The sequence below is a fragment of the Oryctolagus cuniculus genome, chromosome 1 (genome assembly GCF_051225735.1).
Source record: "Oryctolagus cuniculus isolate XC-2025 breed Fujian yellow rabbit chromosome 1, ASM5122573v1, whole genome shotgun sequence".
In the NCBI taxonomy this organism is placed as follows: Eukaryota; Metazoa; Chordata; class Mammalia; order Lagomorpha; family Leporidae; genus Oryctolagus; species Oryctolagus cuniculus.
The window spans coordinates 231,455,289-231,482,982 of record NC_142867.1 but is presented as its reverse complement, the minus strand read 5'-3'; the positions used below and the strand labels follow the sequence as shown (position 1 = coordinate 231,482,982).

Genomic DNA, 27,694 nt, shown 5'->3' with positions numbered 1-27,694 from the left:
AGAGGAAGCAAGCGCGAGAGCGCGAGGAAGGGGAAGGGGAGCAGGAGGCTCTTCAGCCTCAGGCCCAGAGCCTCGAGCCGCCGCGCGCCGGCTGGCCGGGCCTTTGCACCGCTCACCAAGATGGCGGAGGGGTCCAAGAAGGCCAGCAGAAAGCTGAGTGAGTGCGGGGACCGGGGCCCCAGCCGTGCCCCTCCGGCCGCCGCCGGCCGCTCTCCACTGCCTCCTGTTCCTCTTTCTCTCCATCCCTGTGTGTCCGGAGGGCTGCCCTCTGCCATTCCGGCCCGGTCTCCTCTCTCTCTCTCTCTCTCTGGCTGGGTCGGCCTTCATCTCTGCTCTCTCCGTGTCTCTGTCTCTCCCTTCCCGCTTCTGAGCCGCTGAGCCTCCGGCTCTCTCTGCCCCTGAGGCCGGGAGGCTGGAAACCCTCACGCGCTCTGTACCGGCCCCTGCCTGGGAGCACGCGGGATCTCAGGTTGGGAGCCGCTGGGGTTGGGGCTTGGGCACTTGGGCCGTGCCTTGGGGTGCCGTCCCTGTTCCCACCAGCAGTGAGGCGGGCTCCAACCCCTGGGGGAGGGGCCACACCCACCCATGGCCGGTCCCTTCCTGGTCCCGGTGAGCATGGGCTCCCCTGGTTCCTCTGACCTGGGGTGATGTGACAGCTGCATCCAGTGTCTGGCGTGGGGCTCAGTTTCCCTCCCTGTTGCCCCTGCCGTTCCCTGCAGACCAGGGGCGCCGGGGGAGGGTGGAGGCGGGCCTGGTGCTCCCGTGGCGCGCTCTCTGCCCCTGCCCCTGCACAGCTGTCCCTGAGAGCAGCATTTTCAGGGGCTAAGACCGGGTCTGGTGGCCAGGGCTGGGAAGAACGCCCCGGAGCACCGACCCAGCAGTCAGGAGCCCCGCGTGCTCACCCGGCTCAGCCTTGGCCTGGCGGAGGTGGGGGGGCCTGGGCCGGTTCCTTCCCTCGCCAGGGCCGGTGGATGCAAGGGGACAGCCCCCCATACAGGGGTGGGGGGCCTGATGCACCCCCATGGAAATGGAGATGGTATCGCCCAGCACTGCTGCCCCTGTCCTCCTCGGAGCTCGGGGCTCAGCTGACAGGAAGGGGAGAACCACAGGCAGCGGGACCCGGGGCCTCCAGAGCGCAGCCCTGGGCGGCCTCCGCCTCCTTTCCAGGCTCTGGGTCTCTGTGCTCGTCTGCAAGAGGGCAGAGTTCAACTGGAGTCACTGAGTTATGGCAGGAGCAGTGTCTCCATCTCCACCAGCCCCGCTATCCGGGACGATATTCCGTGCCAAGCCCCACGCGACACGGTGCACAGTGTCTGTCGGTCCTCCCGCTGCGCCGGGGTAGATGCGTAACCCCTATTTCCCCCGTGTGCAGAACGGGACTCAGAGGCCCCGTGATGTGCTAGGTGTGGAAGAACAGCCTAGGGCCGCCATCTCTGAGAGCGTGGTCGTGACCCCCCGGGCTGTCGGGGAAGCCCCAGCCCTCCTAGGACCCTCCCCGGGTGGGATGGTGGCTCTTTGATTGTCTGCACTGCTGATGACGGGATCATTCCCTCCTTGCCCTGCCCCCACCAGAGTTCTTCAAGTTCAAGGGCCTTGGGAGTCTCTCCAACCTCCCTCGCTCTTTCACTCTGAGACGCTCCGTGGCCCCCATCAGTATCCGGTCCCAGCTAAAGCCCGACACCTTTGAGGCCACGCAGGACGACATGGTGACAGTCCCCAAGAGCCCCCCAGCTTACGCTCGCTCCAGTGACATGTACAGCCACATGGGCACCATGCCTCGGCCCAGCGCCAAGAAGGCTCAGGACCGACAGGCCTCCCGGGAGCCCCAGGAGGGGGGCCCCGAGCCTCACCTCGTACCCCAAGGTGTGCCGGAACCCCTGGGCCCAGAGGCGGCCAAGGAAGTGGCGGGGGCCGATGCCTCCGTGGAGGACACAGCGGCAGTGGACCTCAGTGCTTCCGCAGTGGAGGCGGAGCCTAGCGGAGGCCGTGAGGACCATACGGAGAACACAGAGGAGGAGATGGCCCCCAGGGATGTGCACCCAGAAAGGTAGGTGTGACCAGGGGCAGAGGAGCGCCAGACCTGCGGGGGCTCGAGTCTAAGACCCTCCCCCCTGACACTCAGATCTGGGCTAGAAAGAAAAAGGCCACGCCTTAGCCACGTGCTCACTACAGACCGGGCACTGTTTGGACTCTTCCCTTGTGCAATAAACTCTGAGAAGTTCACCAGCCAGGAGAGACCGCTGCTGCTGTCCCCACTGGACAGGTGCGTCGGCGGCCCCAGCCGGGCTGCACATCTTGCCAATGACAAAGCCCCGGGAAGCATCCAGCACGGGCCCTCGGGGGTGAGCTGGGCACTGGATCTGTGGCCGGACAGCACCCCCTGCCCCCGGGGGGTCTACAAGACCGCCTGTGCCGTCCCCCAGGTTTCCTGTAGAACAGACAGCGATGCCGGGGAAACGCTCCCATTAGCAAGCATGTGTGCTGGGCGTCACAGAAAGTGCTATGGGGTGTCTCCTTAGCCCATCTACGGAGGGGCAGACGGGGACTCCCCAGGGTCACACCCAGCTGGGACCCGAGCAGGAACCTGCCTGCTTCCAACAGCTGCCGGGCTCACCCGCCGCCTGGTCCACCCTCAGAGCCTTTGTCTAAACCACTCCCGTCAGGTGAGCTTGGGAAATCCAGAGGGGAACAAAACCAAAAAAGCCAGCGTAGCCGAGTCCCCCTGGGGCTAAGGTTCTGGCCGCCGTGGGCTGAGCTGTGACGAAGTCCAGATCCCGTTCCCGGGGAGCAGGACCTTGCAAAGCTGCAGACTGGGCCCAGGCCAGACCCCGCCTCCGCCGAGTGCGTGACCTCCCGCGCAAGGCGGCTGCCTCGCTGAGCCTGTTTCTCACCGGGCAGAGGGGACGTGGGGACAGCACCTGCCTGGTGGGGTTGTGGGGAGAGTTCCAGGAATCACAGACCCGCAAAGGCTTAGCGCGGGGCCGGACACCCGCTAAACGGGCGGGAATGCCACGCCTGCGACTGTGGCGGCCGCTTTCCCGCCATGCCGGGCTGCCCCCAGCTGCCGCCGCCTCCTCTCCGCGGCCTCGCGGGGGTGTGCGGAGCAGGGCGAGTCTGGAAGGAGGACGCCCCCAGGGCTCCGCGGCACCCGCAGGTCTGAGACCGCGCTGGGAGCCTGCCCCTCCCGTCCACGGGACGCGGAGTTCGCGGGGGGCGGGGCGGAGCCAGGAGGAGCGTAGGGGCGTGTCTTTCCCCGTGCCGGGAAGCGGGGCGGGGCGGAGGGTGTGCCCGGGGGTGTGGCTCCCCGTCCTGGGCGCTGACACATGCGGAGGGGGCGGAGCTAGGGGCGTGCCCGAGGCGGGGCGTGGTCTTCCCGCCTGCAGGCTTAGAGGACGGGGCGGGGCTGGGAGAGGGCGGAGGGGCGTGTCGGGGCGTGGCCTGTAGGTTAGGCCCCTCCCCGGAGTCCTGCTTTGCGCTCCGCAGCTGTGAGGCCCGAGAAAGGCGGGAGCCGTGGGGCTGAGGAGGTCGCCAGGCTGCCCGCGGTGACCACCGGGAGCCATGACTGCAGTGGGCCGAAGGTGCCCGGCGCTGGGGCTCCGGGGGTGAGTGACCGAGCTGGGCCCGGGGAGAGCCAGTGGGAGCAGGAGAGACCCGGGCGGGGGGGAGCATGGTGTGTATGGGGTGTGGGTTCAGCATCTGCGAGTTTTCTAAGCCAGCTTTCTTGGGGGTGAGCGCCCTGCCCTGTCCCGGAGCAGGCGGGGGTCAGCGCACCCACTCCTCTCGGAGCCACAGGAAACAGGTACCAGTCTTTCCATGTTATAGATGAGCAAAGGAAGGTTTATTGTCCAGCTAGACACAGCGGTGCACGTCAGAACGAGGCTGGGCTCCCCCTTTCTGGCCCATGCCCTCACCTGCTGGCCAGCACGTTCCCCTGGGACAGCCCAGGGCCTCCGAGAAACTTGGTGCTGTCAAGTCTGGGACCCAGCCCGAGCCCACTGCCCCCGTGGGCAGAGGCCTGGTGGTCCTGGCAGTTCCCTGGGCATCAGGCCCGGTCTGGTGGTGACGTCTGAAGTGGACAGGCTCCGTCCCCGCCCTCCCATCATGCGGAGTGTGTAGGATGGGTCCTGAGCAGGGTGAGGGGTCAGCAGACCCCTCCCAGGGCCCAGCATCCACCTGCCCTCCGGGGACTGCTGGGTGCTTCTTCCAGGAGTCCTCAGCCTCTGCCCGGTGCCATGACAGCCCAGAGGGGTCCGGGAGGGTCTCGGGGGAGCCACCCAGCAGGGGGAGAGGGGCCCGCTCCTGGGCTTTCCGAGGGGGTCATCCCAGGGTCTGCAGCTGGGGGAGACGGCGTCCCTCCCCCAGCCCCGGGGAGGCAGGGTGCACCTGGAGCTGGAGGAAGGAAGGGGAAGAGGTGAGGCTGCAGGAGCTTCCTGGAGCCCGGTCCCCAGGCTCTGCCGGGATCACGAGGGCGGGAGGAAGGAGGGAGGGGGCCGTCAGCTCCGAGAAGGGGAGCGGCAGCCTGGCCGGCCCCAGCCTCTGCAGGGAGACAGCAGGTCCCAGCGGGCCCCGCACCCTCTCCCCCGGTCGCTGCTACAGAAGAGGGGCCAGGAAGCAGGCCCCCACCCACTGCAGGAACTGCCAGGTGGGTCCTGCCGCGGCCGCGGTGGGCCGGCTCACACCCCTGTGGGCCTTGCCAAGGGGGGTCCCTGGGCTTCGTTTTACCGGTGAGGACAGGGCCCAGAGACGCTGAGGGGGGAGCCTAGACTTGACCCCAGGCCCAGACCACTCCCCGGCCTTGGGTCTTAACCACTGGGCCACATCTCACCTCCTGCTTTTTCTACCACTCTTTCTGTGAACCGCTGGAGAGAAGGTGATAGCAGCCCATTTCACAGATGAGGACACTGAGGCTGTCGCCGTGCTGGAGGTCACGCAGCTGACAGTTCCTCCGCCGTGAAATGTAGGGAGGTGTGCCTGTGTTGTGCCCAGTCCTGGGCTCTGAGCAGACAAAGCCCTGTCCTCGTGGGGACTTGGTCTTGGGGAAGGAGGCAGTGGCTGCTGGTGGCGAGGTAAGCGCAGCCGGGACAAAAGTCCCAACAGAGGTGAGGAACGCATCCTCTTGTTCTCTGGGAGAAAGTGCAACTGGCCACGGGGACAGCGTGTGCAAAGGCCCTGGGGTGGGAGCGTCCTTGGCACATTTGTGGAACAGCAGAGACTGGAGGAGAGGGGGTAAGACCAGAGAGGAAAGGCGCCCAGCTGATGGGGGCCCGGCTTCCACTCCGCGGACAGGAGCCGCAGCTGGCTGTCAGCACGGGGGCCTCTCCTTTGAAGGAGACCGGGACGCTGCCCCGCGTCACTCCAGTGCCTCACCCAGGGGTCCTTTGCCACCACCCATGGACACCGCTTCCCAGGGGGCAAATGGGACTTGGAGAAGGCAGCGCCCTACCCCCTGTGCTGCCCCGGCCCCAGCCCCAGCCCTGGTGCCAGGCACCAGGACAGGCCAGGCCCCCAGCCCGCCCCATTTCCTCCTGGAATGTTGATTCTGCTCCAAGAATTCCCCACTCTCCCCAGAGTCCCACGACCCTCCTGGCCTTGTACAGTGACGTCAGCCGCGGGGCATGTGGTAGCGATTACCCACTGGGGGAGGGGGCGTGGTGGGCTCCGGGCGGCGGGGGCCCAGCTGCCGCTGGCTCTCATTTCCTGTGGAGACTTTCTCACAGTCCCCGAGACCCCCAGACGCCTTGGGCTGTGGGAACGGGGAGGATGGGCCACGCTCCCCCAGCTGGAGCCACCCCCACCCCCCCACCCCCGGGGGACTCTGTGTGCAGGCTGCTGGGGCCGTGTGCAGTGGGGGTGGGGAGCAGAGGGTCAGGAACCAAGGCAGCACAGAGGCCCCTGGGCAAGCCCCTCCCTGCCACCAATCCTCAGTTTCCCCATCTGTAAACTGGGGATAATGATGGCACCGGCTGCACAGGGGCGCTGTGGGGACGGAGAGCGTGGCCTGGGGGCTGCTCCTGCTATAGTGCTGAGACCGCCCAGTGAGGGTCCTCACCCTCTCCTGAGCCCTGGGGTCTTCCCTGGGGCCACTGCTCCCCCTTTCCTCTTCCTGATGTCCACTCTGGGTGGGTCCACGTGTCCTTTTCTTCACCCTCCCCTCCCTGGCTTCCCCCATCTCTGCCCAGGAGTGCCTCCGGGTTCCTGGGGCTGGGGGGAAGAGAGCGGAGAACTTGACATTGATGAGGCCTGTCCGGTCCCGGAGCAGCCTGTGCCTTGCCGTGAGCTCCGAGCTCAGTTCTCAGTCTGCAAAGCAGAGCTTCGAGGTCTCGGCGCGCAGGCAGGGTCCCTCAGGGCCCCCCCTCGCTTTTTGTTCTCCCCCAGCAGGTTGGGGGTCTCAGGTAGCCTCTGGGCTCAGCACCCGGGCAGAACGGCCCCCGCCGAACCCAGACCGGTCATTTCTTGAGCTCCTGCTGCACGGCTCACCCCAGCCCAGAAGACCCGGGCGAGGACGGAGACAGAGACGCAGGGCCGCGATGGCTCAGTGGTGGTCCATCTCACGGGGCAGGGCCAGGGCTAAAGCCAAAAGCGTTGGTGGCCCGGAATCCCGCTGGCCCCGTGGCTGGGGGTTCTGGAGGCACAGGGCTCCCCCCACCGGCCCGGTTTCCCCAGGACCTTTCGGCACACAGGGCCCAAAGCAGGCACCTGCTGCTTGTCTGCAGGAGGAGGAGGGTCAGAGGGCGGGGTGGGAAACTGCTGCGGGTGGGGGCAGGGCAGCCAAGAGCCCCAGGCGGGCGGGGAACCTTGCGCCCCTCCTAGAACCCTCTGGGGGGGACAGTTACAATATGCCCACTGCACAGAGGAGAAGGCTGAGGCAGAGAGGGGGAGCCGGGGGCAGGGGCACAGAAATCTCGAACCCCAGACCCAGGGGAAGAGATGGGGCTCAGAGCGGGGACAGACAGGCCGCCCCGTGACTGCGAGGGAGGCCGGGAGAGCAGGACCTGGGCACCCGGCCCGGCCCAGGTGAAGTTCCGAATTAACCGTGCACGGGGGATATAAAGGATAATGGGCTCCAATTAATGCCCATTAATCCAATTAATTAAGATAATGTATGCAATAAGGAGTATCAGTTATCAGAACAAATCAGTTAATACAGGCAGTTAAAGGGGTTGGTTATTTAAATAATTAATGTGGCTGATTCACGGGACTGATTGAGCTCGGCTGTCGCTCTGTATATTGATCGCTTCCCCTGCTTATATCAGAGCGAAAGTCTTTTTGTTGTTGTTTTGTTTGTTTTATTTTTTGACAGGCAGAGTGGACAGTGAGAGAGAGAGAAAGGTCTTCCTTTGCCGTTGGTTCACCCTCCAATGGCCGCCGCGGCCAGCGCACTGCGGCCGCCGCACCGCGCTGATCCGATGGCAGGAGCCAGGTGCTTCTCCTGGTCTCCCATGGGGTGCAGGGCCCAAGCACTTGGGCCATCCTCCACTGCACTCCCTGGCCACAGCAGAGAGCTGGCCTGGAAGAGGGGCAACCGGGACAGAATCCGGCGCCCAGACTGGGACTAGAACCCGGTGTGCCGGCACTGCAAGGTGGAGGATTAGCCTAGTGAGCCACGGCACCGGCCAGAGCGAAAGTCTTTCAAGTCCGCATGAGAAGGAACGCAGTCAATAGGTGATGGGTGGTGCTGAGGTTTTTCACAGGGATTTTCCGGATTGGATCTTCATGACAATGAGGAGAATGTTCTGGAAGTCTCCAAGTAGCTGATCTAGAAGTTGAGTAGGAGTGGCCCTGGCTCTGACAGGGAGAGGACATTCCAGGGAGCAGGGACGTCAGGTGCAAAGGCCCTGAGGTTGGAGCTCAATGCAGGAAGAAGGCCCAAGGGCGAGGGAGGGCGGCAGGGGAGGGGCCGGTAGGTGGCGGCCTGGTCACAGATGGCTGAGCTGGGGAGGGGGGAGGTGGTGACATGCATTTGTTTAACAAAGGGTCACTGGGTGCTGTTGGGTTCCCAGCACTGTTGTAGGAGGAACCAATCCAGGCCCTCACTGGTGCTGTAACGGTGCTGTAGCGAGCGGAGACGCCTGGGCGGCAGACCCTTGGCAGGCCAGATGGTGTGCGCGGAGCAGACCGAGCAGGGAGGGTGGTGGGAGTGCGGGGGGCTCCCGTCTCCAGGCAGGACCTCGCTGAGCTGGGGCCATGTTAGTGATGACCAGAAGGAGGCCAGGGAGGCGACCCAGGGCCGACGTGCAGGAAGCGTGTTCCGCGCAGAGGGAACAGCAGGCGCGGAGCCCCTGAGGCGGTGGCGTTTGGGGAGCACTGGGGGAGTTCGGCTGGGCTGCAGCAGCCCGAGCCAGGGAGCATGGGGCTGGGGACGGGGGCCAAGAGGCAGTGAGGAACCGCGGGGCTGGAGCCCAGGAAACCGTGCTCCTCATTCTGATGCTGGGAGAGGTGCAGCGGGAGGCAGGGAGGCCAGAGGCAAGGTAGGGACGGGCACCGGGTGAGGGCGGACGCAGGGGCCCCAGGAAACCCCGGAGCACTGCGGAGCGCCGAAGCCTGGTACCCTCTTGGCTCCAGCCACCCCGCCCGGCCCCGTCTCTGGTGCCACGCCCCAAGCCTGAAGGGAAGGGACAGGAAGCGGGAGGAAGCTCTGGGTCGTCCGGGTGTCCCGGCCAGTCTGCTCCCAACAGTGGGAGGATTTCCGGGCCTGAATGGCCGGAAGCGCTGGGATGGGTCACCTCACCCGGGAAGGGTGGGGGAGGGCGGGGAGGGGTCCTTAGGGCTCCTCCACCCGCCACCCCCAGCCCTGCCACTGCTGCTAGACAGAGAGATCCCAAAAAGCCTTCGGAAGCCTGTTTTTGCCAATCTACAGCCTGAGGGATTCAGGTTAGAGAGCAGGAAGGACTTCCCAGGAGGGAGGGCAGACAGCAGGGAGCCCCGGAGTTCAGCACGGGCAGGGCCCTCAGACAAGGCCTCCGTGAGGAGCCCGGGCGGCAGCAGCTGAGGCCACAGCACTTGCTTTTCGCTCAGCTTTTTTCCTTTCCTTTCCTTTCCTTTCCTTTCCTTTCCTTTCCTTTCCTTTCCTTTCCTTTCCTTTCCTTTCCTTTCCTTTCCTTTCCTTTCCTTTCCTTTCCTTTTTGACAGGCAGAGTTAGACAGTGAGAGAGAGAGAGACAGAGTGAAAGGTCTTGCTTCTGTTGGTTCACCCCCAAATGGCCACTGCGGCCGCCAGGAGCCAGGTGCTTCTCCTGGTCTCCCATGGGGTGCAGGGCCCAAGCACTTGGGCCATCCTCCACTGCACTCCCTGGCCACAGCAGAGAGCTGGCCTGGAAGAGGGGCAACCAGGACAGAATCCGGTGCCCCAATCGGGACTAGAACCCAGGGTGCCGGCGCCACAGGTGGAGGATTAGCCTAGTGAGCCGCGGCGCCGGCCAGCTTTTCTTTTCTAATTATTATTTTAAGTGGTTTTAAGTTTATTTGGGGGGGGGAGATCTTCCATCTGCTGGTTTATTCCCCAAATGTCCATGACACCCAGGAGCCTGGAGCTCCATCCGGGTTTCTCCTGTGGGAGGCACTTGGGCCATCTTCCGCTGCTTTCCCAGGTGCATTAGCAGGGAACTGGATCAGAAGTGGAGCAGCCGGGACTCGACTCTGTGCCCTGATACCGGATGCCGGTGTCGCAGGTGGCAGCTTTACCCGCTGCCTACACCACCGGCCCCGCGTCCTCTTGTCTTGAACATCTGGCATCATTAACCATGTAAGAACTTCCCATCTTTGAGGACATGCTTCCCGGTGTTCAACCTTCCCTCTCCCATTTCCCAGAAGGGAAGCCTGAGGCCTTTCCTAGCCTAACAGAAGTAACGTTTATTCGCTGTGTGTCCCTTTAACGGTGCTGTGGAGCTCCTACTGTGTGCTGGGCACTTTACCGGGGACTGAGACAGACTCCGCGCACTCTCAGGGAGGCGTCGGAGAACTTCCGGTCGGTAAACAGGTGCAGAGTGGTCCTGGCAGGCAGGGGTGTGGACAGGGGGGTGGTCAGGGAAGGCTTCTTTGAGGAGATGACTTTAAGTAGGGCTTTGAACAAAGGAGGGGGTGCCCTGTGAAGGCCCGGGGGAAGCACATTCTAGGGCAAGGGAGCCCGTGCTCAGACCCCATGGCAGGAGCCAGCCGGCTGGGGCGGAAGGAGGAAGCGGGCAGGGAGGATGGAGGCTTGCGGGGGGCTGCCGGGCACCACCGCGCCACGCAGTGCCTTGTGGGCGGCGGAGCACAGCACCGGGTTCTGCCTGTTCCTCTCTGGCACAGTCCTGGCGCCCTCTTTCCGCTTGGAAGGGCATGGAACGTTCTGCTGTGGGTGCTAACGCGCACTGCCCGGAGGGGAGTGGAGATCTTTGTTCTTGCAGCCACGGGAGCCCCAAGAAGTCTGGGGGTGGCTTGCGCGCCCTGATCTGTGATCTGCAGGTGTCAGCCTGGGGTGCGGGGGGGCCGGAGGGAGCCCCACAGAGAGACGGAGAGACGGGCGGGTGGGCCAGTGGGGTTGAGGGGTCAGGACGCACGCGGGAAGGAGAGCCGCAGTGTGCGAGCCAAAGACAGGAGGCGCCCCCGGCCCGCCCAGGCTGCGGGGAGGGTGGCGCTGACATCACCCGAGCCGGGGGAGCGGGCGTGGGGAGCGGGGGCGTGGGGCGGGGAGGGCCCGCAGGTCCGCCCTGCGTGTGAGTGAGAGGCGGCCGCAGGTTCTGTGGGAAGCAGCTGCGTTTGGGTCTGTGCTGAGGGAATCAGCCCGGGCTGCATCACTGTGGGGCTGGCGTTTAGAGTTTGGGAGTGGCCAGGGAGTGGCCAGCCACCTCCTCCAGGCCACCCTGCAGGCAGAGGGCTCTGCAGTGTCCTGGGCAGCCCCTAGGGGGCCTCTTTGTGCTGGAGAATCAGAGCTGCACAGAAGGGGAGGGGGCCAGGTCGTGACCTGGGGCCCCCAGTGTTCCTGGAGCGGAGGAGGAGGGAGGGAGAGCCCAGAGGTGGTGGCGCCCTGAGCCCGCGAGGCCAGCGTCCCCTAGGGCCCGAGCCCTGGAGACAACGCACTAAGACGGGGCTGTCAGTATCCGAGCTTCCAGACAGGAAACCCAGGCTCCCAGAGGGGACAGGACATGCCCAGGGTTGTCCAGCAGGGGGAGTGGGGGAGCACGGGGAGGGGGGAGCAGCAGACCCAGCAGGTGAGCCCTCCGGGTGGTGGCCCCAGCCGGGTGGGCGGAGATCGGCAGCCAGGAAGCCCCGTGGGGCTGGGGATGCTCACCCTTCTTCTCTCCTTCCAGGGCTGCAGAAGAGCCGGAGGCTGCGGGGGACTACGTGAAGGTAGGAGGGGCTGGGTGGCCGCTGGTCACTGTTCCGGGGAGTCTCAGCAGCTTCCTCCCGCGCCTGCGTCCTTCTGTCCCGACCCCAGACCCCGCCAGGACGAGGCCCCGGCGGCCCATGCAAAGGCTGTGCTGCCCCATCCTGCCGGGCCGCTGAGTAACCCACTGCATGCTCGCTCGTGCTTGTATAGCGGGAACGGGGCGGCGGGGGGGGGGGGGGGGGGACTCAGTTTCTTAGCTCGGAACATAGGCACACTCACTGGGCACTGGCTTTGGAAATGACCGTGAGATCTTGACTTCTTCCTTCGTCGCTGGGTTGGGCAGGCTTTCTTGGGCCCATTTATAGATGGGCAGCTTGAGGCTCAGAGAGGTGTAGGGCTTGCTCATGGCACGCAGCACAGGGTGGAGCTGGGCCAGCACAGCTTGACGCCATACTCTGACCTCCCGCCCCAAGGGCCAGCGCTGAGCCAGGCCATGCTGAGTACTGAGCAGCCAGCAGAGGGCCAGGGCCCCCAGGCCGTGCGTTCAAAGGGCTCCTAGTCCATCCGGGGGCCAAACAGGGGCCGCGCAGTGGCCCGGGCTTGTGCTTTGCAGTCCATCGCAGCCCAGTGTTGCTGCCAGTGACCTTGGCTGTGTGCATCAGGGTTGGCTTCCAGGAAGTGGTGTCTTCCATTCAGGGTGCAATGGATCCAATGAGCCATGCCCTGAAATGGGGGGCCTGAGCCTGGGACAGGGTAGCCTGGCCTGGCCCCTGACCCTGGGGGCGTTGCATCCCCCTGAGATGTTGCTGTAGCAGTCCGGGTAAGTGACTAGGGACGAGACCCTGTGGGGGGCGCTCTGAGGGCTGCCCCCAGCCGTGATGAGAAGACCCATGTGGGGTGCCAGCGCCGCAGGCGGAGGCTGAGCCTACCCCCCTCAGTGTAGAATGCTGGTTTCTGTGTCAGCCTCGGAGAGGGGACGGCTCTGTGATCAGAACTGCACCCCAGCCCCCGGTTCCCACCCTGGGAGAGCCAGCCTCTGGGGTGCCAGGGTGCTCAAACCAGAGAAGCCTTTGATTCTACTGCGGGGATTCTAGAATTCCGGGTTCCATGCAGTCACAGAAAAGAAACCAGCCTCCGAGGCTCAGAGAGGTGGCCCTGGCTGCCTGAGGCCGCACAGCCTGTGTGGGGCTTGGACCCCCGCGCTGCTGGGTGCAGGATCGGCTGTGGCTTCCTTTGTACCCAGCAGCCTTTGGTTCTGGGTCAACCAGTCCAACTGTGCAGACGCGAAGCTTGCAAACACTTAGTGCCTCGGCCCCGTCCGCCCTTTGCAGCTGATTTTAATGGGGCTCCCGGGGAAGGGGGTGGGGGTGGGGGGTGGGGGCAGCGGTAGTTAGGGGAGGGCCACAGCTGAACCCAGGTTTGTCCCTAACCCTGGAGGTTTGTGGCTGCAGGCGCTGCACCCCAAAGAGCCAAGATCCCCACATCCCAGTCCCTGGTTCCTGAGGCCACAAAGGGTCGGGGCCAAGACACAGGGATTTTTCCAGGTTCAGCTGTGACCGAATTCGTAGTCCGCCCGCTCCGGGGCAGCGAACCGTGCAGCTAGCAGGGGAGGCAGGAACCCCTTTCTCGCCGGTCCAGGGTCCCCACCGCATCTCTGCTGCCCACCCCCGCCGTGACGCCGCCCCGCCCCCCCGGCCCCCTCGCAGGTCCTCCGCTCCGCACCCCGGCTCCAAGCAGCCGGAGCGCGCCAGACTGGAGCGCGGGGGGCGAGGGGCTGGGAGCAGGGGGCGGGCGGAGGGAGGAACAATGGCCCCCTCCCCTCCCTGGCCGGCTGGAGGGTGGGGTCTCCCCGCCCCGCCTCCCCGCTCCTCCCCCGACAAGGCGATGAGGTAATCGCGCCGCCGAGAGGCACGCGCAGCCGGTGCCCAGCCCGGTCGGTCCCCGCGCCCCTGCCCCGCCGGCCGCCGCCCCCCGCACCGTCCCGGCTCCGGCCGCCCGGCCCCACCATGACCGAGCGCTGCAGCCTGTGGAGCGCCCTGTCGGCCGCCGCCTGCTGCTTCTACCGCGGCTCCTTCGTGCAGGTGCAGGTGAGGGGGCGGCTCGGTTCCCGCCGGGCGCGCGGGGCTGGGACCCCCGGCCGCTCCGCCCGCAGCCCGGGAGCCCGGGAGCCGGGGAGCCGCAGTCCCGCGGTGCCCTGCAGGCTCCGACCGGGCAGGGGCGGCGGGCTCAGGGAGGGGGCGGGGTCGCCCCAGCCTCACCTCTGGGTGCCCAGCCGCTCCGCGGGGTGAGGGTCCTGCGGCCACTCCCGGGACTCCGGGCTGCGGGGGAAGCAGGTCTGGTCTCGCCTCCTCCGCAGGAGGAAGGTGAACTGGGGCGTGGGGTCCCCGGCGCCCTGCCGGTCCTCCAGCTTGCGCTCCGGCCCCTGCAGCTGACCCGGGCAGTCCGGCTCCCCATTGTACCGGGGGCGCTGGGTTAGGGTCCGCAGGCTGAGTGAGGGGCAGGAAGCCGGCTGTGCAGGTGCCGGGGCTGGGGTCTGAGTGCCCACCTCCTTCCTGCCCTCTGGGTGGGCTCGGGGGCGCCGGGGCGCGGGTCTCCCAGCCCAGCCAGCCGGGCAGTGCGGGACGGTGCCGTGGCGGCGAGAGGGTTAAACGGAAGGGGGTGGAGGGGAGGACCCGGACCCCGCCTCTCTGCGGAGCATCATCTGGGGATGGCTCTGCTAGGAGTTGGGATACGGCAGGCAGCCAGAGGGGCTTTGCTGGGCGCGGGCTGACGGGAAGGGGTTAAGACCCTGACAGGGGTCTCCGCGCTCCTGCCTCCCGAGCCCCCTGGGACACGCCGGGCGCGTCACCTCTGCGCTCCCGGGGGCTCGCACACCCGCTCCGAGCCCGCCTGAATGACGGCCCCGCCGGCGGCAGAGCGCAGCATCCCCGCGCCGGCCAATCAGGCGCGCGCAGGCCGGGAGGCGGTGAGATCATCTCTGGCCAATAGCAGTGCGCGGAGCGCGGGCATGCTGCATTCGCACCCCAGCCCCCCAAACTCCTGGGAGCCGGCGACCCCCGGGTCGAGGGTGTAGGCGGAGGGTTCCCCGCCCTCGGGTGTGTGGGAGGGCCAGGGGGACCCCCAAACTCTCTCTGCCCGTTGGTGAGGGCTGGCAGCTCCCAGTGCCCTTTCACCCGGACCCGGGCCCAGCGAGGGAAGTGACTGGCTCAAGGTCACTCAGAGGCCGCGTCCTGGGGCTGGGGGTCTCAGCACGCGGCTGTCTCCCCCGCTAGCTCCAGCCTCCGAACGGGGACATTCTCGGAGAAAACAGGCGAGTGGGGTCCTATTTCCCTGCGCCTGCCTCTCTCCCCTTCTGGGAGTCTGGTGTGATGTGAGGATGGGGCCGTAGGCTGGTGGCCGCGGCGCAGGGTGCCAGGGCCGGAGCCCAGGGACCCCCGTGGAGAAGTGGTATCCAAGAGGGCCAGTCCCGCCAAGCCCCTGGCGGCTCTTGCACACTGGCATTCTCTCGCGTGGGCAGCACGTGTACAGAATTCCCAGCCCCAGCTTCCCCCCACCCCTGCGCACCTGTACAAGCCCCCTACGCCGGCCGTCTCTGCCCACAGCCCCTCGGGCTCCTCTAGGGTCCGATCTTCATGGCCCCACCCAGCTCAGGGAGACAGCCAGCGTCTTCCAGGATCTCGACCTGGCGCCCTCTCTTCCCCCTCCACCTTCTACCCCAAGCCTGGTCAGTGGCCATCTAAGCACGCCTTCCCTCACTCCCTGTCCCCACGCCCAGCCCCGCCCCACCTTGCCATCACCTGGAAAACACTAGGCCCCTCCCCAGCAGCAGACGGAACCTGCCCCAACACTTAAGAGCCCTCTGTGCTCTGCGGTGGCCGCTGGGTAAACCCCAGCTCCGGAGACAGCCTCCCACCCCTGCCGCACCTGCCCCAGCCCCCGCAGGGCATCTGCACCCTCTCCTCTGCCAGCGCTCGCCTCTGCCCCAGAGCCTCTTCCCTGCCCACCTGTCCCCTTCCTGCCCTCCGGGAACAGCGCCTTCTCAGAGCGTGATTCCCAAGAGCCTGGCCCCTAACTGGGGCTGGAGGGGCCACTGTTGGCCCTGCCTGTCCCCCACCCCAGGAATGTTCTGCTTGGCCCCAGTGCAGGATCAGAGCGGGAGCGGAGTCAGTTAGATGATGGCGTCGGAGACGCTAGAGCGCTCTGAAACTTGGAAGCCTGGTGGCCTGGGCCGTGTGGATCTGGGTAAATCGAGGCAGCGTGGGAGTGGAGGGGTGCAGAGTGGATGCACAGAGCCAGATCTGAGGTCTGCGGAGGAGGCAAGGGGTAGACCCTGGGGAGAGACCCGCCGGGGAGGGAGCCAGGCCCGTGGCTACCCTGCCGACCAGCTCTGGGATCTGTGTGTGCAGCAGCCGAGGTGGGGCCTGGAGTGGGGGCAGGAAGGGAGGCAGAGATGTGGCTCACTGCGGGCCAGGCCTGTCATCGTCTCCGATTCACTGAGAAAGCAGCTGAGGCCCGGGACTCACTGGCCCAGCCAGGACGGGGCTGGGTCTTGTGGTAGGGGCTCCCTGAAGACCCCTGGGACAAGTCAGTCTCAGGGCGCAGTGACCAGGCAGCGGCTGGGTCCCCTTTGGGCAGGCTGAAGGGGGCGGTCCTGGGCATTACCCCAGGGCGTGGCCTAGAGATCCTTGCTGGGCCACGTTTCCCATCTGGCCAGGATTGCAAGGGGGTGGGGCCTTTGCCGATGTCCCTCTGGGAGGCTTCCTTCCCTGAGACCACCGGGAAGTTTCCTTGTCTCTCCAGCCCCGTGGTTTTGTCCGCGCCTTTGCCTGCAGTACCTCCTGCCTGACCTCCCTGGTTCACCTGTAGACACTGCCCCTCCCCCATGTCCCTGGTGCATAATAAATGGGCTTTATTGCCACCTCCTCCAGGAAGGTTTCCCAGATCCCCCCAACCCCGGCCACCCAGACTTAATCCCCTCCACCTGCGGGCTGCCCGGCCCACTGCCGCTGTCCAGTACTGTGGTGCTGACCACAGTCGGCTCCTGATGCTTCCACGCCTTTGCCTCACCTCTTGGCCTATTGGTGAGGACAGGGCTTGGCTGGTGGACCACCCCGCTCACCCTGGTGCGGGCACAGGGTCTGGGCTGCCGTGGGCGCTGGTGGGACTGGCTGACATTCCTTCACTCCTGCCGGGTTGGGGACCGTGGGCAGGGACTTTCCGGCCCCTGCACCTTAGTGTTCCCCGCGTCCGGGGATGCAGGGCGCTCCCCTGGGTGGCTGAGGCGGGAGAGGCTCTGGGTGGGCGCCCACTCCGGTGCTGTCCCTGCAGTTCTCCAAGGAGAAGTACATCCTGGACTCGTCGCCGGAGAAGTTGCACAAGGAGCTGGAGGAGGAACTCAAGCTCAGCAGCACGGACCTCCGCAGCCACGCCTGGTACCACGGCCGCATCCCCCGAGAGGTGAGCGCCCACGGGGCCAGCCCCGCCCCCGCCCCCGCCCCCGCCCGCCCGCGGGGACCCTGGCTCGGTGCCTTCAGTCTGGGTGGGCTGAGGTGGGGTGAGGTCTGGCTCTGCTGTTTCCTGACGTGTGAGCACATCCCCACCCCCTCGGAGCCTCAGTGTGCTCATCTGTAAAATGGGAGATGGTAACGGTAGCTACCAAAGGCTCCTTGTGGAAGCCGAGTGAAATGTGCAGGCAAGGGCTTACCACGGCGTCTGAGACCAGCGCACTCCAGCAGTGCCGGCCACTGTGGCTGCTGCTGCGGTCTATGAACCAGCCTCCCACGTGTCTGGTCAGCGAGCGTCTGCCCTCGGGCTGCTCAGAGCTATTTATTTATTTATGTAATTTGAAAGGCAAAGTGACAGAGAGAGAGAGAGAGATCCCCCACCTGCTAGTTCACTCCCCAAATGGCCACGACCAGGGCTGAGAGCCAGGAGCTTCGCCTGGGCCCCCCCATGTATGGCAGAGGTCCAGGCGCTCAGGCCGTCTTCCGCTGCCCTCTTGGTGCATCAGCAGGGAGCCAGATCAGAAGTGGGGCAGCTGGGAGTTGGACGGTGCTCATATGGGGTGCCGGTGTCACGGTGGGGGCTTCACCCATGGTGCCGAGGGCTGCCCGGTTTTGACAAAGTCGAGGTTCCGGGCTCATACACCCTCCTGTCACCCACGTGATCCATCCTAGCCAAGCCCCAGCTCCTCCAGGCTCTGTGCTGGGCACCGGGATGCAGAGATGAAAGAGGTGGCGGCTCCCCTGGGGGCTGCTGGCACAGGGCGGGGCTGACAGAGCCCAGGGGGAGAAGCGCAAGAATGGAGGTGAGGGGGCACTGAGTGAGGGGCTTTGGGGGGGTGGATAGGAGTTTACCAGTGGGCAGGACAGCAAGGGTGTTCCAGGCAGGAAAGGCAGTGCAAAGGCCCAGGGTGGGGTGGGGGCACGGGGGAAGCGAGACTGGGCATTCATAACCACGCGACCCTCAGTGCCTCCAGACCCGGGTCTCTGTGACATCTGTCCAGGGTGAGACAGTGCCCCATTCCTGAGCGTCTGCGCCCCAGAGCCAGGGCCTCTGGCTAGGGGGGCCCTCTGCATCTGGGTGGCTGGGTCCCTGCCCCCCAACTTCAGATGTCAGATGTCTCCAGTCGACCGGGTCTGGCCTGCTCACGGCCCCGCCCTGCTCCAGCCTAACCCCGCCCCGCCCCGCCCCGTCCCGCCCCGCAGGTCTCGGAGACCCTGGTGCAGCGCAACGGCGACTTTCTCATCCGGGACTCGCTGACCAGCCTGGGGGACTACGTGCTCACGTGTCGCTGGCGCAACCAGGCCTTGCACTTCAAGATCAACAAGGTGGTGGTGAAGGCGGGCCAGAACTACACCCACATCCAGTACCTGTTCGAGCAGGAGAGCTTCGACCACGTGCCGGCCCTGGTGCGCTACCACGTGGGCAGCCGCAAGGCCGTGTCGGAGCAGAGCGGCGCCATCATCTACTGCCCCGTCAACCGCACCTTCCCGCTGCGCTACCTTGAGGCCAGCTACGGCCTGAGCCAGGCCGGCGGCAAGGCTGCCAGCCCCGCCAGCCCCTCGGGGCCCAAAGGCAGCCACATGAAGCGGCGCAGTGTCACCGTGACTGATGGCCTCACGGCCGACAAGCTCACCCGCGATGCCTGCCCCGCCAGGTCAGCAGGGACCCTGGGCCAGGCCTGTTCTGCCCAGCGGCCAGCAGGGGCGGGGCGGGGGGGGGGGCGGTGTCGGCCATGAGAGGGCTGGGGGCGGGGCGGCGGGAGGAGGAGAGGCCTGGCCGCCCTGGCCCAGGGCCAGATGGCTCGCTGGAGCCTCCGCATGCGGGAGGGGCAGGGGGAAGGCCGGGTGGGCTGTGTGGACGCCCATAGTCGGCCCCGGAGCGCAGTTCCAGCTCCGGCACCTGCTGGCTGCTCGCGCTTCTCCCTGCCCTTGCCAAAGCGGCTGTCCTGAACCCTGGCAGGGGCCACCTGAGGCCACCCGAGGCCACGCCTCCCCCCTCCCCCACTGGACAGGCCAAGGCAGGCGGCCGAGTGTGGAGCCTGCTGGCCCCAGGGACGGCATGTCCTCAGAGCAGGCCCCGGGACCCAGGAAAAGCCCCAGCAGCTAGTGGCTCCTGCGCTGAGTGCTGTCCGGGCCCACGCCCCGCTCGGCGGGTGGAGAGGGGCTCAGAGGAGGAAGCGTCTCCTGTGGAGGGGTAGCAGCCAGCCTCCAGCTCGGCTCTGTGGCCCCTCGGGTGGGTCCCCCATGTCTGGCTTCCCCGGCCATTTGCAGAGAGATCGGCTGCCTTACGTCACCAGCACCGGCAGAGGCCCGCGTGGCCCCACCTCTCTGGGCCTGGGCTGGGTGCTGCTGGCCAAGGAAATCAGGGATGCTGTGGCAGCAGCCACTCGGCTGTGGTTTGGAACCCGAGGCGTCCTGAGCAGGGTGTGGGAGCTGCGAGCTGGGGCCCCTCCCCTCCCCACCTCCCAGCTCCTCTGCACAGAGGATTCTCCACATTGGAGAAAGATTCCTACGGAAGGGAACAGATGTGCACGTTGTGGACTGCACAAGGCCTCTGGCCCAGGAGGCAATGGGGGGCCGACTCCGTCCTGCCTCTGCATCTCGGCTGAGGGCTCTGGTGCGGGCGGTGTCTGCTCAGAGAATGGGTGCGGTTGGCTGATCTGCACGGAGGCACCTTTGGGTGGGAGGCGTCTAGCCCGCCTGCCCCTTCCTGTTCTCCCCTGCTGGGAGTGGCAGAGACAGAGGAGGCCGAGAGGCCTTGTACTCGCAGGCTGGTCTCAGCCCTGTGCGAGGGGCAGCGAGGAAGCGGGAGAGCGTGGGGGACCCTCTGCAGCCAGGGGGAGGCGGGGTGCTGGCCCTGGAGCCAGGGTCTGGCTCCCCACTCTGCCCCGACCTTCTGTGTGACCGGCTCCAGCCCTTCCTCCTCCTGGGGCTTTTGTACCTGTTCCCTGGGAGGGCGCATCTGATGGTCAGGGGGAGGGGGTGGGCGGCTCAGATGGCCGAGTCCCCGCCCCGGGGCCCCCGCTCACGGCTGCCGCTGTCTGTCCACAGCGCGTCTCCGGCCCACCCTCGGGACTCCATCCGCAACTGCGCCCTGAGCATGGACCAGATCCCGGACCTGCACTCGCCCATGTCTCCCATCTCCGAGAGCCCCAGCTCCCCCGCCTACAGCACCGGTAAGGCTGCACTGACGCGCCGGGGGAGCCTAGCAGCACCGCGATGCCCACGGGTGAGCCACGGCCATGGCCTGTTCCTCCAGCCGTGGCTCGCAGAGCCCCTACATGGGGGCGGGCAACGTCTCAGCCCCCAGGGCGGCCGAGCCCGGCCCTGCCAAGGCCACCGCGGGTGGGACTCAGAGTTCAGTAACCACCGCAGGCTGGCTCCTGAGCTGATCGTCCGTGCGTGGCCCGCGGATGACATGGTGAATGTCCACGTGGCCCTGGGCAGAGAAGGTTCCGGGTGCCAGGCACTTGTGCAGGGGTTCCCAGAGTGTTTGGGCATCGGTGAGGCCTGCCAGAGGCCCCGTGTGTTACGGGCTGGGGCCCACGAGCTGCGGAGTGCACTGGGGTGGCTCCTGCCTCACCTGGGGTGGGGGCCTCTGGTGGCTGAGTGTGTCCCCAGTCCCAAGTGGCCGGCTCGGACAGGACTGGCTGGGCTTTGATTTTTTAAAAAAAATATGCTTTGTTCTTTAGAGCAGTTAAAGGTTCCAGCCATGCTGTCCACGTGGCCAGCGAAGCGTCAGGAGCGAGGAGCAGTCCCGAGGTCCCTCTGCCCGGGCTCGGTTGGAGTGTTTCTGTGTGTGTGTGTGTGTGTGTGTGTGTGTCTGGCCTTCCGGACAGAGTCCCTCCAGCATCCTCCATCGGAGTGCAAGTTCCAGGCCCGGCACCTCGGCTGCTTTATTTAATTTTTTTTTTTTTTTAAGATTTATTGATTGTGAGGGTCTGGCACGGAGGCACAGCAGGTTAAGCCACGGCCTTTAGTGCCAGCATCCTATATGGGTGCTGATTCGAGTCCTGGCTGCTCTGCCACCGGTCCAGCTCCCTGCTAATGCACCTGGGAAAAGCAGCACAGGGTGGCTCATGTCCCTGGGCCCCTGCACCCATGTGGGAGGCTGGAGGAGGCTCCTGGCTCCTGGCTTCAGCCTGGCACAGCCCTGGCTATTGTGGCCATTTGGGGAGTGAACCAGCTGATGGAAGATCTGTCTGTCTCTCTTTTCTCTCTGTAACTTTGCTTTTCAAATAAAAAAAAAATCAATTTTTTTTGTTAAAGTTTTATTATTTACTTGAAAGTCAGAGTTACACAAAGAAGAAGAGGCAGAGAGAGAGAGACAGAGAGAGGTCTTCCATCCGCTGGTTCACTCCCCAGATGGCTGCAACAGCCAGAGCTGTGCTGATCTGAAGCCAGGAGCCAGGAGCTTCTTCCGGGTCTCCCACATGGGTGCAGGGGCCCAAGGACTTGGGCCATCTTCTGCTGCTTTCCCAGGCCACAGCGGAGAGCTGGATGGGAAGTGGAGCAGCCGGGACTCGAAACAGCGCCCAAATGGGATGCCGGCACTGCAGGCGGCGGCTCCACCCTCTATGCCACAGTGCCGGCCCCATAAATCAATCTTTAAAAATTTTATTTTATTTGAAAAGCAGAGTTGCAGAGAGAGGGGGAAAGAGAGAGAGGGGGAAAAAGAGAGAGCGAGAGCGAGAGCGAGAGAGCACGCGCTTCCATTCACTGGTTCATTCCCCAGATGGCCGCAAGGGGTCAGCAACTTCCTCCGGGTCTCCCACGTGGGTGCAGGGGCCCAAACGCCTGGGCCGTCCTCTGCTGCTTCCCAGGCGCATTAGCAGGGAGCTGGATCGGAAGTGGAGCAGCCGGGACTTGAACCGGCGCCCCTGTGGGATGCCGGCGTCACAGGCAGAGGCTTTACTGGCCATGCCACAGCGCCGGGCCCAATTTCTGTCATCTTAACACCCCCGAGGGGGATGAGAGTCCACACAGGCAGCCCCGGGGGACAGGCGAACCCGGTGCAGGGCACAGCCTGAGCCTGCAGGACGTCACAAGGGCTGCTGGCCCCGGCCTCACCCTGGAGGGAGGACGGCGTCCGTCCCGCCGACGCTGCGGTAACGAGTGCTCTCTCTCTGCCCCTCCGCAGTGACCCGCGTCCACGCCGCCCCCGCAGCCCCCTCTGCCACAGCACTGCCTGCCTCCCCCGTCGCCCGGCGCGCCAGTGAGCCCCAGCTGTGTGCCGGAAGCACCCCAAAGCCCCCCGGGGAGCCGGACAAGGGTCCTCACGCCAGCCCCTCGCACAGCCTCTGCAAGGCCTCGCCGTCGCCGTCGCTCAGCGGCTACAGCGACACGGACTGCGGCCACTACTGCCAGCTCCAGCCTCCGGTCCGAAGCAGCAGGGAGTGGGCGGTGCTAGATGCCTCCAGCCGGCAGGCCAGGAACCACGGGGAGAGGCCAAAGGAACTGTCGGGCCACGGGGCCCCTGAGCGGGAGCGGGAGCGGGAGCGGGGTGAGGCGTTCACTGTGCCCGTCGTGGAAGCCACCTCCTCCTTCAGCCCGGCCACTTTCCAGTCCCTGCTGATGCCCAAGGACAACCGGCCCCTGGAGGTGGGCCTCCTGCGCAAGGTGAAGCAGCTGCTGGCCGAGGTGGACGCCCGGACGCTGGCCCGGCACCTCACCAAGGTGGACTGCCTGGTAGGTGCGGGCGGGGGCTGCGCCTCTGGCCCCGGGCTCGGCCCAGGGGTCAGCGGGAGGAGCCTGTGTCTTAACCACTCTCCCTCCGGGCCTCCGTGGTCTCCTCTTAAAAGTGCAAACGCCAAGGGATTCTTGCCTCTGACCAGTGCCGGGTTGGCGCTAGAACCAGGCAGCCCCTGAAACGCAGGGCTCTCTGGGGCCGGATGCCCTTGGGGACCCCAAGAGTCCGAGACTGCGCCTGCGGGTCCAGGGACTGGGCAAGGCCCGGCTCCCCGCCCCCACGCCCCCTAGTGGCCAAGTGAGCAGCAGCCGTGGCTCGTGCAGAGCTGGGCCCTCGGTGTGGCATGCACGGCGCTTGACCATCTGAGGACCCCAGTTTTCTCTGCGCTCCCCTCGACCTTCAGAGGAGCTGGTTGTCTGGTTACACTGGTCCCGGAGCTCGGGAGGCAGGAAAGCTGCAGGGTTAGGCCCAGGGTGAGCCGTGGGCAAGCTCATCTGAGCGTCAGGTACTTTTTACAAACATCGTGACATTGATGCCCCATTTCACAGATGGGGAAACTGAGGCTCCCTCCCGCGCTCCGTGCCACAGGGTTAAGCGGTGGAGCTGTGGCGTCCACACCCGCCCCCTGGCCGGCTACACCCTCCAATCAAGCTCGGGTCGGCACCGACAGGAAATTAATCAGCGCTCTGGGCGTCCTTGCAGGTTGCTAGGATACTGGGCGTTACCAAGGAGATGCAGACCCTCATGGGAGTCCGCTGGGGCATGGAGCTGCTCACCCTCCCCCACGGACGGCAGCTTCGACGGGACCTGCTGGAGAGGTGAGGCGCTGGCCGGCCGGGACCCGGGGAGCCCGCGGGAGCCCTCGCCCCTCCGGCCGCGCCCCCACCCCGCTGCCCAGTCACGACCGCGTCATCTACAGCTCGGAGCGACCCTGGCTTCCCAAAGCCTAAGTCCGCGGTCGCATCCTTCGGACCAGTGGGCTCGCTGTCCGTCAGCCTCGGCCCCGCCCATCAGTCCCCTGTTCATTCTTAAAACCTCCACCATCAATCACAAACTCCGCCTGGCGGCCTGGTCCCGCCCCAACCTACACCCACCAATCAGAGGCCATCACCCTGGCCGCGCCTCCAATCCTGGGCCACCCGCGCTCCCCGCCCCGCCCCTTCTCCGCCCACCCCGGCCCCGGCCCCGCCCCCTGACCTGGCACTCCGACAGGTTCCACACCATGTCCATCATGCTGGCCGTGGACATCCTGGGCTGCACGGGCTCGGCCGAGGAGCGGGCAGCGCTGCTGCACAAGACCATCCAGCTGGCGGCCGAGCTGCGGGGGACCATGGGCAACATGTTCAGCTTCGCCGCGGTCATGGGCGCCCTGGACATGGCCCAGGTACCGTGGGGTTCGCCCGGCGAGGCTGGAGGAGCCTGGGGCGCGTGCCTTCGCGATGGCCGCGCACGAACCAGGAGGGACTGGGGGACTCCGGGCACCGTGGTGAAAGAGCCAGCGTAGAGCTGAGTTCTCCAAGGCTGGCCAGGCCCGCCCCTGCCCTGGGCCCCCGGCCCCCCTACAGACGGACGAGGGGCGCGAGTTGAGAGAGCGCACGCGCGCCCTGCGTGCTCGGCGCAGTGGCAGGTGTCCAGGCAGCCCCGCGAGGCCGTGGTCTCAGGCGGGGCGGGGTGGCAGGCGCAGCGGGCCGGGAGGGCTGCGGGCTCCAGTGGGGCGACACCGGCCCAACTCGCCCAGCACGGCAGGGGTCCGGCCCCGCCCCGTCCGTGGGCACGGCAGGGGCGGCGCGGGGCAGTCCGGGCCGCCCCGCTGGCCCCTCACAGCGCGGTCTCCCCAGATTGCCCGGCTGGAGCAGACGTGGGTGACGCTGCGCCAGCGGCACACGGAGGGCGCCATCCTGTACGAGAAGCAGCTCAAGCCCTTCCTCCGCAGCCTTAACGAGGGCAAAGGTACCGCTGCCCACCCCCGCGACCGGAGGCCCCCGCGCCCCCCCGCGACCGGGAGGCCCCCGCCCCCCCCCGCGACCCAGCGGCCCCCGCCTCTCCCCCGCGACCGGAGGCCCCGCCTTCCCCCTCCGCGACCCGGCTGCCCCGCCCCCACCTGACCCTCGCCCCCCCCCTCCCCCGCAGAGGGCCCGCCGCTGAGCAGCACCACCTTCCCGCACGTGCTGCCCCTCATCACCCTGCTGGAGTACGACGCGGCGCCGGCCGAGGGCCCCCAGCCCTGGGGCAGCACGGAGCACGGCGTGGAGGTGGTGCTGGCGCACCTGGAGGCCGCGCGCACCGTGGCGCACCACGGGGGCCTGTACCACACCAACGCCGAGGTCAAGCTGCAGGGTGAGTGCGGGGCCCCGCCGGCCTGCCCCGCCGCCCCTCCCCACGCCCCTCGGGACCCCGCCTCTGCCACCCCTTCCCCACGGCCCCGCGGGACCTGCCTCTGCTGCCCCCTCCCCACGCCCCTCGGGACCCCGCCTCTGCCGCCCCCTCCCCACGCCCCGCGGGACCTGCCTCTGCCGCCCCCTCCCCACGCCCCGCGGGACCCCGCCTCTGCCGCCCCCACACACCCCCACACCCCTCGGGACCCACCTCTGCCGCCCCTCCCCACGCCCCTCGGGACCCCGCCTCTGCCTCCCACGCCCCGCGGGACCTGCCTCTGCCGCCCCCTCCCCACGCCCCGCGGGACCCCGCCTCTGCCGCCCCCACACACCCCCACACCCCTCGGGACCTGCCTCTGCCGCCCCCTCCCCACGCCCCGCGGGACCCCGCCTCTGCCTCCCACGCCCCGCGGGATCTGCCTCTGCCGCCCCCTCCCCACGCCCCGCGGGACCCCGCCTCTGCCGCCCCCACACCCCTCGGGACCCACCTCTGCCGCCCCTCCCCACGCCCCTCGGGACCCCGCCTCTGCCGCCCCCTCCCCATGCCCCGCGGGATCTGCCTCTGCCGCCCCCACGCCCCGCGGGCCCCGCCTCTGCCTCCCCCTCCCCACGCCCCGCGGGACCCCGCCTCTGCCGCTCCCACGCCCCGCGGGGGGCCCCATGCCTCACCCCTCTGTCCTGCCCGGTCCCCCTCGCCCCTCTGCCCTCTCTCGCTAGTTGTTAGCGGCAGGGGCCAGGTGAGGGTCAGAGCCCTTGGCTGTCCCTGACCTCCGCCAGCCTTGGTGTTCCCGTCTGTGAAGTGGGCCTCCTGGGCCCAGTTTTCAAGGAGCTGGGTCTGGCCAAGACCTAGAACTCCCTCTGCGCAAGAAGCCTCCCACAGCCCCTCTTTTGGTGCTCACTGCGTTATTTAAGTCATAAAAATTCACCAGAGGAAAACTTGGAAATTACAGCTGAGCAAAAATCAGATTAAACAACCGCCCGGAGCAGGGGCTGGTGCCGTGTGCAGGGGGTGAGGCCCTGCCAGTGGTGCCTGCACCCAGAGGGGCGTCGCTGCAGCCCGGCCGCTCCACTTCCAGTGCAGCTCCCTCTGTGGCCTGGGAAAGCAGCGGAGAGGGCCCGAGTGCCCGGGCCCCGCACCCACACGGGAGACCCGGACGGAGCTCCAGGCTCCTGGCTTCGGCCCGGCCCAGCCCTGGACACTGCGGCCATTTGAGGGAACCAGTGGCTGGAAGACCTCTCTCTCTGTCCCTCTGCCTTCAAATAAATCCATAAATCCTAAAAAAAAAATTAACCCATAATAACCCAGCAGTAAACGCTGCAAACATTCTAATGTACATCTTCCCCTTTTCTTTTTTCAGAAAAATACATATTTTTATATTTACTTAAAAATATGTATATATATATAATAGAAAACATTTGGAACTTATATAAAGATACAAAGGAAAACACCTAAGATCTCCCCAAAAGTTAACGTCAATCCTTGAATTTCTTGAAAATTACACGGTGCAGAGGGACAGAGCACCCGCTCATCAGGAATCCCGTGGCGCTCTGGGGGGGGGGCCCTTGCGCGTGGGGGCCGGCGGCCGGCGGTGCCCTGACCCCGCACCCCCTCCCTGCAGGGTTCCAGGCCCGGCCCGAGCTCCTGGAGGTGCTCAGCACCGAGTTCCAGATGCGCCTGCTGTGGGGCAGCCAGGGTGCCAGCAACAGCCAGGCCCGGCGCTACGAGACGTTCGACAAGGTCCTCACCGCGCTGTCCCACAAGCTGGAGCCCGCGGTCCGCTCCAGCGAGCTGTGACCCCGGGGACCTTGCCCTCTGCGGCTGCGGGCGGCACCGGGGGGCAGGGCTCAGAGCACCCCAGGGACACTGTGATCAGCCCAAGAATGTTCTGAGTCCAGCGCCAGGACCCCCCTGCACTTCAGGGTCCTGCGTGGACTCTGGGCACCCCCCCCGCACCCTCCCCGGGTCGCCCTCCGGGAGGAACAGGGACCCCTGCCCCAGCTTCTGCTGCTGCTGCTGCCCCCAGACTCCAGTTTGAGCCAGGGGAGCCCCTCACACCGCCTCCCTCCGCTCCAGGCCTCTCCCCTGCCCTGCTGGCACCGGGTTTACCTGTAAATACGTGTACAGAGCCACGTTCTCTTTCATATAATAAACTTTTATGACTTTCTTCTGTCCATCGGGGCCCAGGGTGGGAGGGAGCCTCTCTGGGTTGGGTGCCCGGCAGAGACTCCGCAGCACCGGGGACGTCGCAGACTGAGCCGGGGGCCAGAGCTACGCCAGTGCTGAAGTCATCGCCTGCCCGGGAGGGACCCACAGGCCCGAGGCGGGGGGAACCCCTAATCTGACCCCTTTCCCCCCTTGAGACCCACACGCCGGCTCCCACAAACCCACCACCAAGGACCCAAGGTGCTGGCCGGGGAAGGCTTTCCGAGTGCAGGGGGCAGCTGCCGGCCCTGGAGAGGAGCCGGCGCTCCCCGGATTGGAGCCGGCTGCAGTGGCCGCCCCAGGGCGCTCCCCGGATTGGAGCCGGTTGCAGTGGCCACCCCAGGGCGCTCCCCGGATTGGAGCCGGCTGCAGTGGCCGCCCCAGGGCCCTCTGCACTCCCCAAGGGTGGGAGCAGCTACTCTCCTGCAGACTGAGCTGTGGCCCCGGAGTCTGTGTGTGCCTGGATGGGGATGGGAGGGCAGCGCGGGCCGCAGGACTCCGGGGCTCGCCGGGGGCCGCGGCGGGGTGGGGAGGGGCTGTCCGCGGAGTGGGGTCCCCTGGAGCTGGCCCTTCAGCTCCGGCAAGGCTGGCAGGCTGGGATGGGGCCTGGCGCAGC

General features: G+C 66.5%; 1 protein-coding gene across 4 annotated transcripts; it reads left to right on the top strand.

Moving 5' to 3' along the window:
• SH2D3C (SH2 domain containing 3C) lies at positions 1-27,040 on the top strand. Of its 4 annotated transcripts, XM_051835448.3 has the most exons (12): positions 1-157; positions 1,573-2,047; positions 11,288-11,327; positions 16,636-16,764; positions 18,015-18,466; positions 19,863-19,987; positions 21,952-22,499; positions 23,203-23,318; positions 23,713-23,884; positions 24,339-24,450; positions 24,631-24,837; positions 26,495-27,040. In XM_051835448.3, exons 1-12 carry the CDS (start codon positions 121-123, stop codon positions 26,668-26,670), a joined length of 2,589 nt encoding a protein of 862 aa, XP_051691408.1. In that variant the 5' UTR covers positions 1-120; the 3' UTR covers positions 26,671-27,040. The 4 variants fall into 4 exon arrangements, with proteins under 4 accessions (XP_051691408.1, XP_051691488.1, XP_051691451.1 ...); XM_051835528.3 differs by lacking the exons at positions 1-157; positions 1,573-2,047 and adding an exon at positions 3,455-3,602; XM_051835491.3 differs by lacking the exons at positions 1-157; positions 1,573-2,047 and adding an exon at positions 9,587-9,741.
• Positions 27,041-27,694: the final 654 nt, after the last annotated feature.

Excerpts from the sequence above, each read along its gene's own strand:
- SH2D3C (XM_051835448.3), top strand. The coding sequence starts at position 121 with ATGGCGGAGGGGTCCAAGAAGGCCAGCAGAAAGCTGA. Across the intron at positions 23,885-24,338 it reads GCGCCCTGGACATGGCCCAG|ATTGCCCGGCTGGAGCAGAC; the intron begins GTACCGTGGGGT and ends CGGTCTCCCCAG. Across the intron at positions 24,451-24,630 it reads CAGCCTTAACGAGGGCAAAG|AGGGCCCGCCGCTGAGCAGC; the intron begins GTACCGCTGCCC and ends CCTCCCCCGCAG.